Below are 20,516 nucleotides of genomic sequence, written 5' to 3' on the forward strand. Positions count from 1 at the left end.
AAGACAACAGACACATCTCCAGCAGGGAAGAAGCAGCAAACCCCTATACCGCATTAGCCCACTGACGCCTCATAGCCATTGTTTGGGACTACGCAGTAGAACAGATACGATAAACCTATTTCCCTTTCAAGCTGAGCTGAACTACTAATGTCTGCAGGGACATGTGTACTGAGTGATCGGTAATGGCTCTGCAAGGCTTTCTGACTCCCACTTGTTTAATAGCAAGACAAAAGACTTTCCACCAGTGCAGCTCCTACCCTCAGTAAAGGAAGCCTGGAGCAACCAGAAGTAGATTTCATGTAAAAGAATTATTTGCTCCGTTTAGTAAAAAAATTCCAAACAGGTTTTGATTTATATTTTGGTTTCTGAGTACAATTCTCTGGGCAATCTGGCCTTTGGTTTCTCATTCTAGCTTGTTAGGAACAGCCTGGGCTCCTGATACACACCTGAAGTCAAACAAGGGACTTCCACAGTTTGTTTGTTCAGTTGTTCCTACTGACAGGAGAGGTGCAGTAGGAGTGACTAAGCAGCATGTACCAGCATACTTGCATGTTTACAACAAGCCAGAGTAACACAGAAAGGGGTAGGCAGACCTTCACATTTGAATCATACCCTTAAATGGTAAGATTGTATGCTGCACCCCTCTTAGATGATGCCAGGTTTACCCATATGGGTAACTGTTGTAAGTTTGGCTGAAGCAACTTTGGTTCACCTTTTCCTGAACTGTGGGAGACAGCAAGCAACCTGGCACCAGGGATAGTTAAGCTAGTAGGCAAGCAGAACGTGAAAAGACAAGCTTATCACCACTTGGAAATAGGAGAATGGCATCTGCGTCTGGGTACAGCCTAAGCTCCTGCACTTCTGCACAGAACCTCGGAAGCAATTCATCAAGGTCAGACCAGAGAGGGGTCTGGAGAGCAGCAGTGATAAGAACGTTGTTAACATTTAACTGCCGTGCAGTAAGTCACATTTGACTCTGCAACCTAAGGTCCACGAAAGGCTGAGGTGGAAAGAAAGTGCGATGGACACAGCTGGCAAAAGGTTGAAAAAAGAAGCTGTTAACTTCACCATTTGAGCCAAATCCATTAATTTAATAATCCAATCTTCCACTGGCAAAGTTAACGGCTTTAATAAGAGAGAATACAGTCTCTGGATTTGTCTCTACTCAGCAACCACTTTTAGACTATTTACTTGTGATGGAATAAAATGAAGCATTAATTGTGGGTTTTAGTGATTAAATGGTTTGCTTTGATAGAAATAATGTTCATATGGTTTAATTACTGGTAAGAGATAATATTTTAAATTGTATTTATATCTGTATTGGAGAAGTTGGAAGCCATCTTTCATTTCCATTTCCTATCTAACTTCACTATTAGTTTTTTTTTTCTTTAGTTCGTGCTTTTCTATATTTTCTATTTTGTATTTTAACTATATATTTCAAACTTTAATAAAGTTATTTTAAAAAAAAGAAGCATACAGGTCTTGGTTGGACGACCCCATTGTCTGGACCCTCCACTTGTGCTACATGGCTGTCTTTCCCAACCAAGGCTGAGCTCAGCCATCTCAACTCTTGGCAGGTGTGTATGCTGGTATGAGTGTGAATGTGTGTTTTTCCTTTTTCACAACTTTGAAATCAATATTTTATTGTTGCTGAATCTTAGTGTCTTGTGTTGCTCGCTGCATGGGATCAGGCTACATTTCTCAGGACTGGCACTGCTTCTTTCCATCAGTAAAATGCAAAGTATTAACCCGGTTGTATGAGAAAGCAAAGATGGTCTCCTTTGCACATCTGATCCTATGAAATTTATAAATTTGATTCTATGAATTTCCTAATCCTAATTATTAGATTTTTTTCCCCGTTGCTTGGACTGAGATGGCAAAGAAATAAATAGCAAATGAACAGCACAGACATTTTCTTTTAATCTTGCATTATGGACACGTAATGTGCCTGGAACTTTCAGCTCTTCTACAAACACTGGGGCATTTACAGTCCAATCTTATGCATGTTTACTCAGAAGTGTTTCACTTTATTCAACAGGAAATTCATATGCACGCTCACAGGATTAGTCTTAGCCTTCAATTTACATAATATCCTTGCATGCATATAGAGAAAGCCAGCAAAACAGAAGTCTGTGAGCAAGCTGTATGACCTGTAGGAATAAAAGCTTTGAGTTACGCTCCTAGATTGTATAAACCATCTGTCCATCTTCTGATATCTGGACTTCAACTAACTTCCCATGTTAGGGAAGAATGGTATAGCAGCTTGATTTTATTATAAAGTAGTATGTCCAAAATGTTATTGCAATCAGGTTACTTACATGCTTACTCAGGAAATATATAAACTTCTATAACAATGTAACTTAAAGCAATTCCAATCAGCTACCCAATTTTAATATGTGATCATGAACCAGTGATTTATCAGCTGCTGAACACTTTGGGCTAGAATATCTCAAGATACAGGTAGTCCTTGGGTTACGATGGCAATTGGGACCAGAACTTCTGTCACTAAGCAATGTGCTCATGTGACATCACACTTTGTGACCACAGTCCCACGGGGGTTGTTAAGTGGGAAAAGGCAGGAGTCCCAGGCAAAGAGCAGGGGGAGGGTGTGCACAGGTGTCACAGGTAGGAGCTATGGAGGCACAGGCAGGCTACCAGAGGCTGCGGGTGGGTGGGGGGTGTTGTGGGTGAGTGCTACAGAGCATGGGTGGGCGGGGGTGCTACCGAGTATGAGATTCCTGGGATCTCGTTCTCTATAGCAGGGCTCCTCAGGAGAAAAAGCAGTGGAAGTGACTTACGGGAGCGAGTTGCAACCTTCCCTTCTGGCTTTCCCATTGACTTTGCTTGTGGGAAGCCAGAAGGGAAGGTTGCAAATGGTGATCACACGACTGCAGGACGCTACAACCATCATAAGTGTGAGCCAGTTGCCAAGTGCCTGAATTGTGATCACGTGACCGTAGGGGTGCTGTGACACCTGGAACTTTGAGGAACAACCATATGTACCAGTTGTTCAGTACTGTTGTATCTTTAAATGGTCACTGAGCAAATGGTCATAACCTGAGGACTGCCTGTAACTGATGTTTCCTTAGGATCTTTAGAGGCTCTCCTCTAGGTGTCCCACCACAAAATAAGGTAGGGAAGGCCCTGCTTGTGAAAAGCTCTGCTGAGGATAGCATACCAGGCACCTGCACCAAAGTGTTATCAGCATCAGGTTAAGACATTCCTCTTCTTCTACAGGAATATAGTTATAAAAACTACAAATATTTTTATAGTTAGCTTTTGATTTTAAGTGCTCATATTATACTGAGATTCTGGTTCTATATGGTTTTCATTAAATCATTCCTGCTGTACTTATTAATTCATTTTACTATTTGATTGTTCTCTACATTTTAAGTAACCGTATAACCTGCTCAGAGAATTCTGGTTATTGGTCAAATTAGAAATATTAATAACCTCAACCACTACATTTTTGACAGCTTGGACAGAATCACTGTTTGGTTGTTTATTTCAAAGAGTAAATGAGGTATATTCAGTAAATCATTCTGAAAAATGAAGTCTGCTGGAATAAGGTAACACTTCAGTTGCAAAAATTGCTGGGGCTGATTTCTCTTTTTATTACTTCAGCCCATGTTTTACTCAACTTTTATATAAAGATATTGTCCAGCCAGATGAAAAGCTATACCCAACTCATTTACAGACATATTCAGCAAGAAAATAAATTTAAAAATGAAGAGTACTCTCATTTGGGGAATTTCACGTATGCAATGAAGTAAGTTTCTGTTCTAATCATTAAGTTGCTCCATTTAAGTTCTGACAAAACTCTAAATACTGGAATCTAAACAATGCTTAATAGTGTGCCTCTGTATAGAGATCATATTAAAAGCTTAACTTGGCCATGTTTTATCTCTGCTTTTACTCCAGCTATCCTGTTTATCCCTCTCAAAAAACATTACCTGGAAGATCTTTTGGTACTGAGAAAGATGGATAAAAAAATAAGTCACATGGAAAGAGGGCAATGAGAAAGAATTGGGAGCCCAATAGCTCTTGAGGGCAGTTTGCTATGGTACTTACTCAAGCTGCCCAGCTGTCGAATGACATTTGCCAGGGTGATGTTGGTCGCACATTCCAGCTCATTCCGAACATTGGGCAATTGCTGGCGGCACAGGTGCCTTGGCTCAATATTTCTTGTTATTAATGGCATGGTGGACCAGCTTCAAACAGGACTCTGAAAGATAAATAATAATCCCAAAACAGGAAAAAGATTATTTAGCCACAGACCTTAGCAACATTAATTTTCCTGCTCACAAACCAGCATTACCACAGTGAACACAGTTATGCTTCCATTCTCATAATCTATATGAGACACACTTTTAAAATAAACCTGATTTTTAATGTTGCCACAAAGAAAGCAAAGCCTGATAGTTCCAACTCCCACCAACAAAAATGTCATAAAGCTGCTGTAATCTGTCCCTCATCCATTTATTCAGAACTATGAATCTGAATGTTTTCTGATTACTGCTAAATATTTTTAAAAACTATGAAAGACCAACATAAAATATACATATTGACACAAACATTTCAGCTGGGGAAGGATTAAAAATTTGTCATGCTAAACAAGCTGGACTCTCATGAGAAAACAGGAAGTGCTGTTAGCTGACCAGGAAGCTTACTAACAACTATTTTTTAGCCAGAGGGCTGCATCATTTACCTAAATTCCCTCTTGATGGAAGGCTTTCCTACTAAGACATCTGCATTCTAAAAAAAAATGTAATTTTACTGTATAGAAGAATACAGCAGGCAATGGCCTATCACTATCAGATAAATGCCATACCTTTTGAAATTATTACACAAGCTCTGAAAGGATCTGAAGGACAATCATGTTTGTTTGCCCTCCTCAAAGTTTTTTTTAATCAAGGCATCTGTAATTCAGTTAACCTAACACTTAAAGAAATCATTTATTAATAATATTAATTAAACAAGTCAGTTTGTAGTTGGGAGACACCTAAATCAAATTAAATAAATATTTTACAGCCACTAGGGATAAACATTTCTAAATACAAAAAGAATGATACCCTTTTGATGTTCACTACCTTCCTACCTACTATAAGACTAACCATCCAATTTTCAGCAATCATAAAGTATTAAAATGTCTGTATGCTCAAGCCATTCATCTTCAAAAGACAATGATATTTCTGTTCAAGAATTCGCACTCTGTTGGAGAACATAACCATGTGTTTATGAGCTGTCCAACTAGTGAAAATAAAATATACTGCATTTAATTAGCTAATTTTCAAGGAGGAAAAAGGAACCCACTCCTCTCTGAGGTTAGAAAGCAAACAGTTCTGCTAAAGGAGACAGCTGCCTTATGACAAATGCTCTGATCTGCTGTGGGACGGAATGGGGGGGAAAAGGCAGGAAGCTGACAGCTTGGGGAACATGGCTTCCTGTCACCAACAGCAACAATCCAAGACTCTTTTTCTTTTTTTTAAGTCAGCTGTTTATGCTTGACTTTGAACCACCCTTTTATAGTCTCTGTGGCAGCTGGCAGCTTATCTCTGAGGTCCAGGAGTCATTCCTGAATGCTTTTCTATCAGGGTGTTAAGGGACCGAAGCTGATTTAGCTTTTGCTAATTACCTCCCAAGCCAAAAATCTGAATTTCCAAATTTGACCTACCACTGCAGAGGAGTTCAAGATCTAGAGGGTACAGAACAACATCCAAGGTTTTATATGTAACACAAAGTTACAGTGGGGAAAGAGACCTAAAGAAATTAACAGCCAGAGCAAAGAGCAATCAGGAAATCTCAAAAGAAATTAATCTACCTCTTACCAGGTCATCTTGTGCTTGGGCATTTCAGAGGTCAATCTGCATGTTACGCTCATAATCACAATCGTTAGGGACAACTTCTAGTTCTGATTTTGTAATAGATGGATTTGATTCTCTGTCTTAGTATACAAGGTGATCTTTCACTCAATCTTCATGTTAATTCTGCAGTGTAGTTCTTTACTAAACTTTTTAGTTGGGAAACAGGTTAAGTAAAATTTATTTAAATCCATCCACAATATTCTTGGCAAGCCTGGCTCTGAACTTAACTCTAAGGTTAGCTTCAAATGCATAGTTTTCCCTACAATGATCAGCTTCAGAGAAGGATTAGCATCCTTCAGGTGACACACATCTGGTTTGCTAAATGTCAACTACTGTTACACAATATGCTGAAAATGGGAATAACATGCTGAAGAGATGTGCAAAGGCAGTCTTTGTTAACTCTGATTCTTAGAATCTGCAAAATAAACCTATGTCACCGTTTGAAAAATATAAAAAATTGTTAAGTCACAAAACTTCACAAAAGTGGCATATGCCCATTCAAATTCTTGGATCAGTTGAAAAATTGAATTCAGAAAATCTTCCTGTTTCACTCCTAGGGAATTTTTTCTGTAATACACCTTTATCATGATTTAGAATCCATTGCCAAATAAGCTTTATGATTTACTAGTTTCTTTTGATTTTGAACACTAAAGTTCGTTCTTAGAGAGATTATTCTTAATTACACATTGAAGGATCACTGAAAATTGAAAATCACATATTTTTAAAATCCAAGTACTGTCTAATACAGTGATAGCGAACCTATGATACATGCATCAAAGGTGACACGCCGCAATGTTTTGGGTGACACACCAGCATTCACCAACACCCGACAAGGGGAGTGCCTTGGCTTCTCAATCTAATACAGGTAGTCCTCAACTTATGGCCATTCATTTAGTGACTGTTTGAAGTTACAACAGTGCTGGAAAAACGACTTGCAGCTGGTCCTCGCACTTATGACCACTGCAGTGTCCCCGCAGTCACATGATCAAAATTCAGGCGCTTGGAACCAGCATGTATTTACAAAGGTTGTAGCACCCTAGGATCACACGATCGCCATTTGGGACCTTCCCAGCTGGCTTCTGACAAGCAAAATCAGTGGGGGAGGCCGGATTTGCTTAACGACCATGTGAGTCACTTAATGACCATGTGATTCACTTAATGGCTATGACAAAAAAGGTTGTAAAATTGGGCATGGTCACACAATGCTTCACCTAATGACCACATCGCTTAGTGACTGAAATTCCGGTCCCTATTGTGGTCGTAAGTCAAGGACTACCTGTATCCTCTGAATGAAATGAGTTTAAGTTCCCAAAATCCCCAATCAGAATCAGCAAAGTTTGGAAAGTAATGCCAGCTGGGGATTATGGGAAGTGAAATCCAAACACATCTGGAAAACACCAGCTTGAGTGAAGTCTGATATCGACTATCAAACATATGTGGGCATCCTCCTAAAATTATATGATTTGCATTTTAACCTCAAAGCCTACAGTAGCAGCCTTTCAACCATGTGGCAGCAGGCTACCTTTCAAGTTATATAGCGATAGAATCCTTAACAGCAGCTAAAGCAAAAATGTCTGAACTGACCAGGAGTTCTTATACATTGCTTATTACTCATTTCTGGTACTATAAATTGTAATGTTGGAAGAAGAGATTCACCACTTGCATACAGTGCAAATTTGGCTGGAAAAGCATGCTATCATTTCTATGCAGAAATTTCCGTTTGTACAAACAAACGTTAGCTTATAAAAGGCCCAAACATCAAGAAGTGGACTCTGGGGCACCCAAAGCATAATACAAATAAAAGTAGCCTGGAGGTTGAGTATAGGACTCATGTGCCCCTGAACAAACCATGATTTTCACTGTCACAGATCACAAAAATGCTTACAGTATAGAACAGTGTTTCTCAGCCTTGGCAACTTTAAGGCATCTGGACTTCAACTCCCAGAATTTCCCAGCCAGTTGAAGTCCAGACATCTTCAGTTGCCAAGGTTAAGAAACACTGGAATAAAAGAACTACTTCATGTAAACAATTCTTTGATATCAAACTTCTCAGAGATGTTGCTTTTTCCCCTGATTGAAACCTATTGGTGAATGCTGAAAGGAAGGAAACCAACAGGAGCCTCACCCTCCCCTAAAATAACAGGAAGAAATGCTTCAAATAAAAAGTTTCTGAAGAAGTTGACACCCAGTCTCATAACTGAAGTAGAAAAACACATGGAGGCTATTACTTTTTTCCTTATTTTTTTAAACAAGAGAATGGATAATAAGTGGAAAAACTTCTAAATCAGCATTGCCATAATAGTTCTTCACTAATGACACACCACACTTTAACACCAAGTATATTTGGGGCTTATTGTGTGCACAGAGACAGAAAGATTCGACAGGATCCACTATGGAGGGATGGTTGGTGAAACTGACAGATCTTACTGAGACGGCTAAACCGACTTCTTTGATTAAAGAAAACATCCTATCTACATTTATTGGTGACTGGAAACCTCTTATGGACTTTTTGCATAAAAACTTGTGATTTATAGTTTTGATGATTAGACAAGATAGGATATAGGGAAAAAAAAAAGTATGATGATGTAAGAGAGAGGTTAAAATATAGAATATCGGAAGCTACTTTTTTGTATCTTTTGTCTTTCTTTTCTATTTAACTTTTTTTCCTTTTCCTGTACTTTTTGCTTTTTCTTTTTTCTTCCTTACTTTATATTAGTTTGTATTAGTTTTTACCTTCCCTTTAAAAAGCTCTGGGCCCTATTCATGTTTGCTTGAGCATGTCAACAATTACAGCTCTGTTTTAAAAAGTACAGTTCCCTTTTGGACTTTCCGAATATTTGCATATCTTTGCTGCTGAATGTTATCAGAGGCTATGTAGGTCCCACTGGTATATAAAGGGAGTCTACTTAGCCAAAAACACCAAAGTTGGGCACTTGTTTCATTTATTTCCTAAAGTCATTCAACATGTAAGGTGCCAGGGTAAAAAATAAACTGGCTCCTTAGATTCATTATCTGGGCACACCATCTTTAGCTACAAAAACTACAACCAAATGCTTCCTGTCTCTTGCCCTGCTATGTAGAAATGTTGGCCCATTCCTCCATGGCAAAATTCTTCAACTTGGTAATGTTTGAGGGTTTTCTAGATGAGCTGCTGGTTCAAGCCGTATCACATTTGTTGGGTTGAAGTTGAAACTCTGACTTACAGTGCAGCTTAAGAGAATCCAATTAAACAAATGAGTCAAAAACATTATACTCGTTCATTTATTGAGGAAAATGATCCAAAGCTCAGTCATATTTATGCAGAAATACTGAAAATTCAAAAAGGGTTCACAAACTTTTAAGCAGCACTATAGCCATTCCAAAACAGTGAATCTGTTCTTCTTCAACCATAAAAGCACTGATGGCTTTATAGAAGTCATCAGAAATTTTGGGGTGGGTGGGTTGGTAAGCCACGCACTTAGAATCTCTGTAATGAAAACTTCACTGCAATGTTAATATTTTATAGGGCAGCCCCAAATTAGCCCTGGTTGTTAATGAAGTATTTATACAACTGGCCCCAGATATCCCTTTAACTCAACTGACTGAATTGGGGGAGTGTAATTATTGTTTACACAGTGGCTCACCAGACATTAGATGACTTTGCTTATGAAATAAATGAAATAAAAAAACAGGACTGACACAAAAGTCTAATAATATTATATGGCAAAGATATGCAAAGATTCAGAAAACCCAGAAGGGGCAAATACTTTTTCACAAAATTGTAACACTGAATAGAGGATAGGACCAAACAAAATGGCCATATTCCATTTCCTAGAATCTCCTAATGTTGAGCAAAGAAGTCAAGGGGAAAATCTGGGGCCATTTAGATACATGTATAGCTCTGAATAATCTGATGCAGAGGAGCAAGAAGATGGCTTTGCATGGCAATACTGGCAAAACATGAACTTAGCCTAGGAAAACAGGAAAGGATGAGAAAAACTCAATACTGCCCTGCCTTGACTCTCTGGTATAAGAGGAAGGGAAGGGGAAACACTGTCAGATTTGTAAGATTCTGCTGTTATAAGCTATACATTAATTGAGTTCTAGTATTTCTTGTGGCATCTGTTTCCTGACCGGGTCTACTTTAAAGGGTTGACATCTGGGATCCAAAACAGGGTCCAGGATTATGCTGAAAAATACTCTCACAGCCATTGAGTGCAATTACGTATTTTTTCAGATCTCCCAGGTCAACTACAAGTGGGAATAGAAAAGGATGGACAAGATGCAAGGACAACAATGGTTGGGGCAGAATGTACAATCCCTTCTTTTCAATCCCTCGCGCATTCAAGCAAATACCTGAGTAGGGACCCATTAAAATATCTGCAGATCCACATAACAAAGCCAAAGAGAACCATTTTCAAGCTTCTTAGGGATAGCTTTTCAGAATGCCAGTGGTGGATCAGACACACCAGAAGATTTAGAAACAAAGGAAGAAAAGAATAAAAGGGTCAAAATTTAAAATTCCTATCAGGCCACCAATTTAGAAATCTTATTTCCTTTTACCAAGGCAAGACAAACTGTTATTTCCGGTGTCTTAAGACAGTGAGTTCTCTCAGCAGTTAATAGTTCCTCTGCAAAACTGCCAGAAAGAACAGCTTTATGTAATTCTGAAAAGCCAGGAAAGGGGGAAAAAAGTTTGCTATTAGAAAACTTTAAAAAGAATGTTCAGCAGAAAATTCTGTATTCCCCCCCCCACAAAAAGGATGCTGCAAAGGCATCACAATTATAAACCTAAGAGAGGAGCCTCAGCAAACAGCACTGTACAGGTAATTATCCAAGACACCATTGTTATATGACACATCATATCCACCTGTAATAAGCACTTATTCTTTGCCATTATTTCAAACACAGATTTCTGTCATTTACGGGCCAGCTATCCCTAGCAGACAATAATTGGAAAAGAAAATGGTTTTAACTGATTTCCCCCCCCGCCATATTATGATTTCTTTCTTTATATATTGTCTTAAAGAGCTTAAAGTGAGTTACAGAACAGAAGTGGTAACTGTACAACAGTTAAAATGTCCACTATAAGACAGACAGATATTAAAAACAAAATATACTGACAATTGTCCAAAAAGACTTTGATTAGAGATATCCTCTATAAATAAGTCCTTAAATCATTATTTCTTAATCCTAAGAACTGAGTCATATGCAGTCTCTGTCATATCCTCCTTATAGGATGCACTTCTCTTTAAAGAACCATGGGCAGAGTAATATTCTCATTTCTCAATGCACTAGGGAAATGTTTGTACACAGACATGAAAGTTAGACAAGTGTTACTGCAGTTTGGCTCTTTGAAGATATTTCCAATAATTATCCAGCATAATCAAACTTATTTCTAATAAAGGCTTGCAATTTTACATACAACTATGGATTACATTTATTAATACTTTTCAAAATATAAGAATGTCTTATCCTATTGCTATCAATAATTCATCTCAACAATAAGAACACAACATTTATACTTTAATGTAGATAAGTGCAACAACTGTAAACAATATGAAGTTTCTGAGACACATCAGCAGAAGCTGTGGAATCAAAGATGGCTTCACAAATTCTTCCACTGCATATTGTGCTTAACATTACTTATGGATCAACCATTCAATGGCAGCTCAAAAATGTCTGAAAGAACAGTTTATATGCAAGCAAAAATCATAGTAAACTAAGTGCACACATCAATACACACATTAGGAAGCCAAGACCTCAAAGCCATACAGTGAGAATAGTAAATGTAATAACCAAGGCCTGTTGCCATGTATGGTTTCTGGCACCTGAAGATTTCTTATTTCTATGTGAAAAAGACATAAAGAATGCAGCCCCCACAACAGAGTTACAATAATTGGAACTGTTTTCAGGTAGCCAAAAGCACCCTGGTTCTTACATGCAAGAAAGAAAGAATGGACACTAGATAAGGTAATGCAGCAAAGCTTTTCCAGTTTAGACCTCCACTTTTAGAATATATGCTAATGTTAATCTATTTGTCATTAACTTATTTCCATTGGAATCAGTCCTATTACATTAACATTGCCTTCCATAAAAACCCTGGTCAATACATATTAATAGCCACTATTTCTTATTTCTGGACATCAACTCATGTCAAAAAGCAGATAATTGCAGATGATTATTTTTCATTAATTATACATACTGCAAAGTGACAATGCAAGCTTACAAAAACATTTTATATTTTAGTATATTACTGTTATTAGAACATGGCCATCAAACAATGAAGATATAATTAAGGAACACTGTGGTATTCATGTACTGTGAAGGCCTTTCCCTTTCTTATTTTTGGGCACCTACTGATGAGGATACACTTTCAGCAGCTTTTGCATTACAGAATGGTTTTGGGACGCTTTAGGCTAACTATCTGCCTATTCGTTTTGCAAGGAGCATTATGTTCCACCAGTACTATATGATGAAACTTATGAACTATATTAGTAGCTCAAACTGTCTTACTAGTGCCAAAGTGAAAATCTGATGACCAACACATTGAGTTCAGTCATACATAATGCTCAACAATAATGTGTGCAAGTTTCCAGTGTTCCTCCCTTGAAACCAGGAAGACACATTTGTCATTAGGTATAAACAGGGAATTGTAATTTAAGGCTCAATTCTATTGCTAGATAACCATATCCCAGATTGTCTTAATGGCTTACTTTGCAATTGTGTAGATTATTTTTAAAAGAATCCATAGCACACGACTAGGTTCACACAATCAGACTAGGCTAAAATAAAGTTGAATAACTTATGGTACAGCATGTTGTGGGAACATAGCAACTCCTTGCCATGTTGTGTGAAGTAGGCCTTTACATAAAGCCATAATGTCAGTTATTTATCCAGGCATAGCATGTTATGTAAACATAACAATTCTGTTTTGTTAGAGTTAGCATATTATACAAACCAATCTGTTAAACGGAACTGAAATTCTGATTAATTTCTCCTGTTATCTACCCAGATGGAAGAGAAGTAGGAATGCTTTAGCCTGACACCTGTGCAGATACCTTTCTATTTATAGTCATGATACTATATCATGGTTTATCATTACACTTAAAGCATGCTATTACCCACCCAGCTGATCTTAGCCAAGAAAAGGGGAAAACTGGGAAAAGTATTTTGGAAGAAGAGGGTTGTTCTTACCTATTCCACATCTTAGCAGTTTTACACCTAAAACATTTTAACAACCAGTAGCCATATCTTGTAACACAGAGATAGAAAGAGGCAAAATGTTCTGTCAACACATAAATTTTCATTTTTTATTATTCCACTTAAACCACCTTTGATTTTACAGTGACTATAAAATCATAGATTATTTAGATTATTTAGATTATTTCTATAATTATTCTAATTATAGAAAAAGAGAATCTGAGTTGTTAGCTGATCCAATTCTACTCCACTAGAAATAGAAGCCACAAATTAATCTGCCTGGCAGAACAGATCTGTGATTCAGTTGCCCATCTGATGTGTAAGCAAGGATACAACCAAGTAATGCAAACTGTGTGGCTGAAACCAGTACTAGATGACTTTATATACTAAAACAATTATCAAGAAGTAATACCTACTGAACTCAGTAAGACTTACTTCCAAATAGCATCACTGAGGATTATGCTTCAGTTCAGTCTTAAAATAAGACAATGAACAGAAGACAGACATTCCAAAACAAGCCAAGTATGAATTATAACTATGCCACAGTTAGAGGCTACTGCACAGATTGGCTTATCTGTAAATCCATCCAATGGTCTCCAGAAACACAACAGCAATTGCAAGGATATTAAGAACATCTGTAAATGCCTGTGGCAAACACATACATCTTCAGATGACAAGACAGAAAACTATTTGTAAATTGAAAACTGGCTACTATACATTATTTTGCTATGCTCAACAACATTTCACAATTAATGCTATACATATCTGAAAGCTGAATTGATGCCAGTATGTAAATATATCTAAAACGGGTTTGTCCTCATTTGTGTATGGCTGCCATATTGCTTTCTCTACCTGGGAAATTCCTCAAGTTTATTTGAGCTGGATTATGCAAGTATGAGTTACTTCTCTACAAAAAGATATGCACACATTTCTCTTTAGATATTTTTCCTCTCCACTCACAATGTATCTAGCTAAGAATCTGCTGGCATTCTTCAGGACATGTATCCAAAATTGTGCCATTTAAGCAGCTCCCTTTTCCTTAATTCGGTTTTTAAATTATGCACTATACTTTCAATGGCAGTTCTAAATTACTGAAATAAAGCAGCCTTTCTACAACACCTACAGCTCTTTCTGATTCAACTTATACCTTATACAATTAATTATATTCCAATACCTAGTTTCCTCACCTTACCCTTTGATGAACTTGGGGAATACTGGGAAGATAAGTCTTTTCTTAATTATTAAACATAAATAATTCTCTAAATATAATCCAATTACTTTAAGAAAAGTCATTACAATATGTACATGCATCCTTGCCTAAACAGTTTTAGTATCTTAATCATGGGTGCATTCTTATTAAATCAACTTCTGACATTACAAAATCTACAACAACCAATACCTTTTTCTTAAGATATTTTACAAATAGCTTTTAGATTTCATTTTTTTTTTCTCGGTAGAAGTATCTCAAACATCTGAATTAAGAATGGCACCTTGAATGGCCAAGAATATGACTTCCAAACACTTAGTAAGAATCATGGTTATTACAAAAATACATATGCTGGAATCAGGACACCTTTATAAAGTTCACAAAGCAGCCAGTTTAAATGGGCTATTAGCAAGACAATCACTGTAATACAGAAAAGCTGGATATGCCAGCCTGCATTCATAGGTTCTACTTCCAAACTTGCCTTTGAAGCAAGCAACTAAACAAACCAGGATATGTAGCTGATCTAACTTGAGAAAAAATATATATTTTTCAGGACTGGGCATTTCTGCATTTCTATTAATAGGCTTGGTTTTGGCACCCATGCCAACATGATCAATAAGAAGCTCTGTACTTGGTTACAGCACACATGTTCCCTCTGTCTGAAGCTATAAAATGGGACAGGTCTATTTCTGCAATTCTGTTAGCTTTTGAAGGTACTTGGAGGGCTTCAGATGCCCAGGACAACTGAAGTGAAGATACCTATCCTTCTTTCCACCTTCACGCTTGGATCCAGGATAGAAAGCAAAGGATTATTTTGCTGCCAGGTCATCAAAGCACTCAGACTGCCATCTAAGCAGTCTTCTCCTCCAAAGATGGAGAGAAAGGGTATGGCACAGTTTAAAGCCAAGCTATTCTTAGAACCACAGCTATAGCTTGAGGCTGGCCCTCCTATTACATTCAAGAGAAGGCACTGAGGAACTTGCTGTGGTAAGTAGAGCTACAGATTCCCACAGTTGGTTAGTATCCTCTGCCCATCACAAATTACAACTCCTCATTGACTTTTCTCATGAGTCAGTGGCCCTTCACAGGAAAAGATCACCCCTGAACTTCACAGTGACTAGTTCTTCAGAATAAAAAGATTTCAAAGGTATTTGATTCTAAACCAAATCTGAAATGTCATGTGAAAGGATAAAGTAGAATGATTCCATAAAAGCCAAGAGAACCAACACAGATTTGAAAAATTCTCCACCCCATTATACATAATTATATGTAATGCTATAATTCAACATCTGTAGCAATTTTAGCAATGTTCTTTTTTCTCACATTTTTCCTAGGGGAATTCAAAGATAAACAAGGTGACACTGCAGAAGACTGAAGATAAACAATTCTAACAAGTCAGTAACTGATAGTGCTATTCTATATAAAAATGTTCCAAACTAAATCCATCTGAATTCAGAGCACAACACTACATACAAAGCGCAATTTTTTAAAAAAACTGCACAAAGCTCTATCACAAATCCAAATAGATAATCTACTTGCATCAAAATGTTCAGACAGATGAATAATATACAGAAAAAAACTTAACTATACATCTAACAGTAATATATTTTGTACATAAAGTACTAGTAAAACCAGTAAATTATAGAACAGTCATTCCCACAGCTAATGAACAAAAACTGACCAGTTATTTTTATTCTCTACTAGGCAATCAGTATTAATGAAACCCTAATGCTCTGTTACTTTGGTATGAGTTGATTTTTTTTCCTATGCCTCTGGCAGATACCATATGGCAAAACTAAAAGTGAAAATTGTTTAAACACAAAAAAGGGGAATGTTCCATCTTTTATCCAACTGATATTCTTACAAAATAATCTCTAACTTTTATTCTTATTGATCCAACAACCTGCTTTTTGCATAGACCCACCAAGAGAACTGGCTAATATAAGGAATTATATTAAAATGTGTACATACTGCATATTTTTATGAAAAAAGCACAAAAGCGTGAGGTATCTAGAGATCAAGCACATCACTCTCCAAAATCCCAAAAGTATACATACACATAAACACACAAACAGGGCCACAACTTGCTCTTGGGCACAGGAACTTTGCTGCCAACTTCCATTCCAACATGAGGATTGTCAGATACAATGTAGCATGCATATAATTTTCCAAATATCTTGAAAATTCCCACTCCAAGTAACTCTCCAGACCACCACCTTAACAGCTTCCTAACCAGTGCCTCTAGGATAAGCCAGGGTATAAAACTGATCTGTATATCTAGGCAACCTTCCCTTATTAAAGGTTGCTCATTTCCATGCAAAGTATCAATGGAAGCAATTTCATGTCATGTCTTTACTTTCTACATCAACCGACCCCAAATCTTCAGAGTTTTCCCAGGGTACACTAGATGAATTCTAACATTATTAAAGCCAATGGCTCCAGTCTGGCCTCTTGACATTTTAACGTGCCTTAAGAGACTGTTCAACGATAGGGCTAAAAGTGTCCTGTTTTTATTTTGTTGTTTTAGGGGCAAAAGTTGGGGTGGAAATGGAGAACAGAAGGTTTCTGGAAGGCAAACTTTCTCAGTTCCCACATTAACCTCCTATAATCTGGTTCAAAACAAATGTTCCAATATGATTCTAGGCCATTTTAAAATTTGGGAGGATTAAGGGTGGATGCGGGAGCAGTTTGCCTCCCACTCCCATCCAAAATACTATCACTAAGCTACAATGTGGGGCCTTGATTTACCATGAAGTGTGAACCCAGCCACTGTAATTTATAAACCATTGTCAATGGCTTACAGACCACTACGTCTTGTTCAAAAACTACTGTACTCAACAAATTATTAAAAGAAACAATATTTTGTGATCTGGGAGATCAGCTATTACTTTCCCACTTGGTCCCAACATGGGAATTTACCTATTTTATAGGAAAACAGCCCTCCTTTCTCTTTGTTGCTTCTTATCACACCAATTTCCTTTTCTCAATGGAAAATTATTCCATGACTAGTATTTTCTATTTGTGACAGAACACTCTTAGGAATATATTTCATCTTCAGCCATTTTTTTCTTTATATCAGATGCACCTATCTCAAGAGTGAAACAGCTATTTCTTTAATATACTAATGCCTCCTAGTTCTTAAATCACATAGGTTCCCTAATCAACTAGTATATGATTAGGACATCATATGTGATTAGAGAGACTCCACCTACTTGCTTTATTTCATTCTCTTTCCTGCATCAACAGTTTCCGCTCATATGAATCACAGCAAGAAGTATGTTCTAAGACCCCATTAAAGCCACAGAATTGCCTTTCCTGTTTCAGTTTCACTGAGTGCATCATTCCAGTGCCTTTCTTTTTACTGAGATAATTGCCAGAATGCCCTGATTTTCTTCTGGCCTCAGTTTTCCCACATCCTTCCCTAGCATCTTACCCACAAAACTAAGAAATGTCATATAAAAAGGGCTTTCCCTACGCCTTGTAACTGATTGTGACTTAGAGGCATCCCAATCCGAAGTATCTTTGCTTAAAAAAAATATTATGGAAAGTACAATGCACTCATTCAGACCTATATTTTCAGATAACAGCAATTTACTTTAGAAACACACTATTGTCTTGTACTACTTACCCAAGTAATGCTAAAAAAGCCAGCTCATAACTGTATATAAAGACATTCCATATATGGTTGATGCTGTGTACCAAATAGAAATAAAAGGCTCTACAAATTTACTCTGGGAATTTTTTACTTAATACTTGCAAACTACAGTCCTAAATATACTTACAATAGGATACATTCCTTAGATAAATTGTTTATATTAACTATTTTAATATCCCATCCTTCCCCAAAGAGTTCTGAGTACAGAGGTTCCCTCCTTCACAGTATCTACATATCTTCCTTGTGATGAAGAGAAATAGCACTGGCCCAAATTTCCAAGTAGACTTACAGAACCCTCATGTCCCCAATCCTTTTCCAGCACACTACAACCACTGTATACCTAAATGATTCACAGTAAAACTTCTGAATAATCTGGGATGAAGGACCTATTGCCTTCCAGATACCACATACAGTACATTATATATACATAGTTAGATTGGACTGCCCTGTGAAGCTGTAACTGCCTACACCAACTGTGAAGTATTTCACTTCCTGGTTTACACTAACTTCACTTCCTTATCCAGACTGACAAAGTGTGACAAGAGTCATTGGGAGCTGGGTAGCATACAAATTTAGTAAGTAAATAAAACTAAAGCACAGCAACTTACAAAAAAACATATTGCAAGGTGATCTTAGCAATATTCCCAATGACCACACAATCTTGTTATCCAAAAGCCATTTTAGACCAACACAATATTTTGCTCTTTTGAAGAGCCCCACCACCACCTTTAGTAAGAAAGATTCTTCTGAACACTAAAAACTACACATCTACAGTACTTAGATTCTTTATCCATTCTTTGCACACATGGACCAAACCAGAAAACTGGATAACACTATCCCTGAATAGGTAGAAGTTAGACCAGAATTCACCGGTAGTTCTCAGATTTCCTATCCAGCAACATGAACATGGAAAAAGATCAGATAATTAACTGTCTTTGTATGGTGCAGTGAAAACAGCAGGGGCCCATGAAACCTAACAAATATATTACAGGCCAAACTTGTAGGTTTCATAATCCACAAAAATGATGCCACATCAACCTTCAACTTTAATACTACCTGGACCCATCTTTGACTTAAAGTCATAATTTTAAAAAAGTAACAAAACGTTCAAATAAAACAAGTTTAAAACATTTTAAAAACTTCTCCTCGCCCCCCTTATAAAAAAACTCAGGGAGGAAGAAGAGGGACAAAAGCGCTAGTGCGAAAGGACTCCTGATTTTGGTTCTCGCCTTGATCACAAATTCTCGGGCCCTGGGCTCTTGAATTCTTACCGTGTGCCCGTTTACTTACTTCAACCATTACTGTGCACTTGGCGGATCTCGGTGAGCTGGCAGAAAACGGAAGCCGCAGGCCCCAAGTTTGTACTGTCCCACTCCCAGGCGCCATTCGTAGGACAAGCCACGCCCCTTACCTGTCTGGGGCACCACCCGCATAGGCCACGCCCCTCGTCTCCGCGGCCGTCGCCTCCTCCATGTCACCCCCCAATGGCGCCACTCCCACCACGATATAGATCATCTTTCCAGTCTACCTCTCCTCACACGCATTTAGGGTGACCCCGTCCTCTCCCTCTCACCATCCCCTCCCTGCCACGGAGAGAGGCTTACCCGTCTACGGCCGCCTTCTCCGACCCGCTTCCACTCAGCTCGTCACCACTGAAGCGAACCGCCCCAGCCGTCCGACATTCCACAGCTTTCCCCTCAGCTTGCCCTCACCGATCGTAGACCCACCTACTCCGCCGGTCCGTTTTCTCATTGGCTCTCAGGCGACTTCCCGCTCTCTATGAATTGGCTGAGCTGCCCTGTCTGTCAAATGTTACCCTACGCGATTTGCGTACCCAGCCAACTTCCTTTTTTCCTTAAACGACCACGCCCAACGAAACCTTTTTTTAAAAAAAGAAAAAACGTAAACAATACAGGTCGTACCATATTCTGAGGCTAGCAGGGGGATTCATGTGGGGGGAACCCCTTCGGGCGGGGGTGACAGTAGGCTTCGAAAAGAAGGTATCGTGGGAGGTGGCTAATGAAAGAGAAAAATAAGAAATTACAGGCGCCCTTTCTTGTCAGAAGTTTGTCAGGTTCTCAATGTCCCCCATTTGGTTCGCTCTCCCTTCCGTTATTCCGCTTCGCTAGGCCGGTCTCCTCTATGATCCTGCGGGTGAGAGAAAGGGTGGGTCCCCTGGCGCTCGGGGGTGGGACTGCAGGACGCCAAAGTTTGGGGGCTTCGAGACTGAAAAAGCGGAGAAAAAAAACCAAGCGACGAGAGGGCGGCGTCGGGAGGGTTCAGGGCTAGGCTTTTTCACACGTTACCCAGCAGCATGGTCACTGAAGGGCTCCCTGAATAAAAAGCTGTTGCGGTACACGTGCTTCAAGGCCTTTTCTTCGGGTTTTCCCAACCTCCCTTTCTCGGTACAATTTCGGGCTGAGCCAACTGGTTGCCCTCCCCGTTGAAACTACAACTCCCAGAATTCCCAGTGAGCCGAGCGAACGCGCGGGGCATAGGCTGGCGGTTTGGGGAGTTGTAGCCTTAACTCGGGTTGAGGTGCCAGATTGTGAGGTCCTACTTTAAGAATTGCGAACTTTGTTCCTTTTTTTCTTTCCGACTTTTTACA

The 20,516-nt window shown here is 38.5% G+C and overlaps 1 protein-coding gene across 2 annotated transcripts in view; it reads right to left on the reverse strand.

The window, feature by feature from the left end:
- WASF2 (WASP family member 2) overlaps nt 1–19,638 on the reverse strand; it is a 36,260-nt gene extending 16,622 nt beyond the window's left edge. Inside the window, exons 1-2 of one of the 2 annotated variants that reach the window (XM_063311677.1) lie at nt 19,513–19,638; nt 4,072–4,225 (exon numbers count right to left, since the gene is read on the reverse strand). In XM_063311677.1, coding sequence (XP_063167747.1) covers nt 4,072–4,201 — 130 coding nt within the window. In that variant the 5' untranslated portion in view covers nt 4,202–4,225; nt 19,513–19,638. Of the gene's footprint in view, nt 1–4,071; nt 4,226–19,198; nt 19,286–19,512 lie in introns of those variants that run through there. The other variant, XM_063311678.1, reaches the window with a different exon arrangement.
- Nucleotides 19,639–20,516: the final 878 nt, after the last annotated feature.

This window comes from Candoia aspera, chromosome 10, assembly GCF_035149785.1.
Source record: "Candoia aspera isolate rCanAsp1 chromosome 10, rCanAsp1.hap2, whole genome shotgun sequence".
Lineage (NCBI taxonomy): Eukaryota > Metazoa > Chordata > Lepidosauria > Squamata > Boidae > Candoia > Candoia aspera.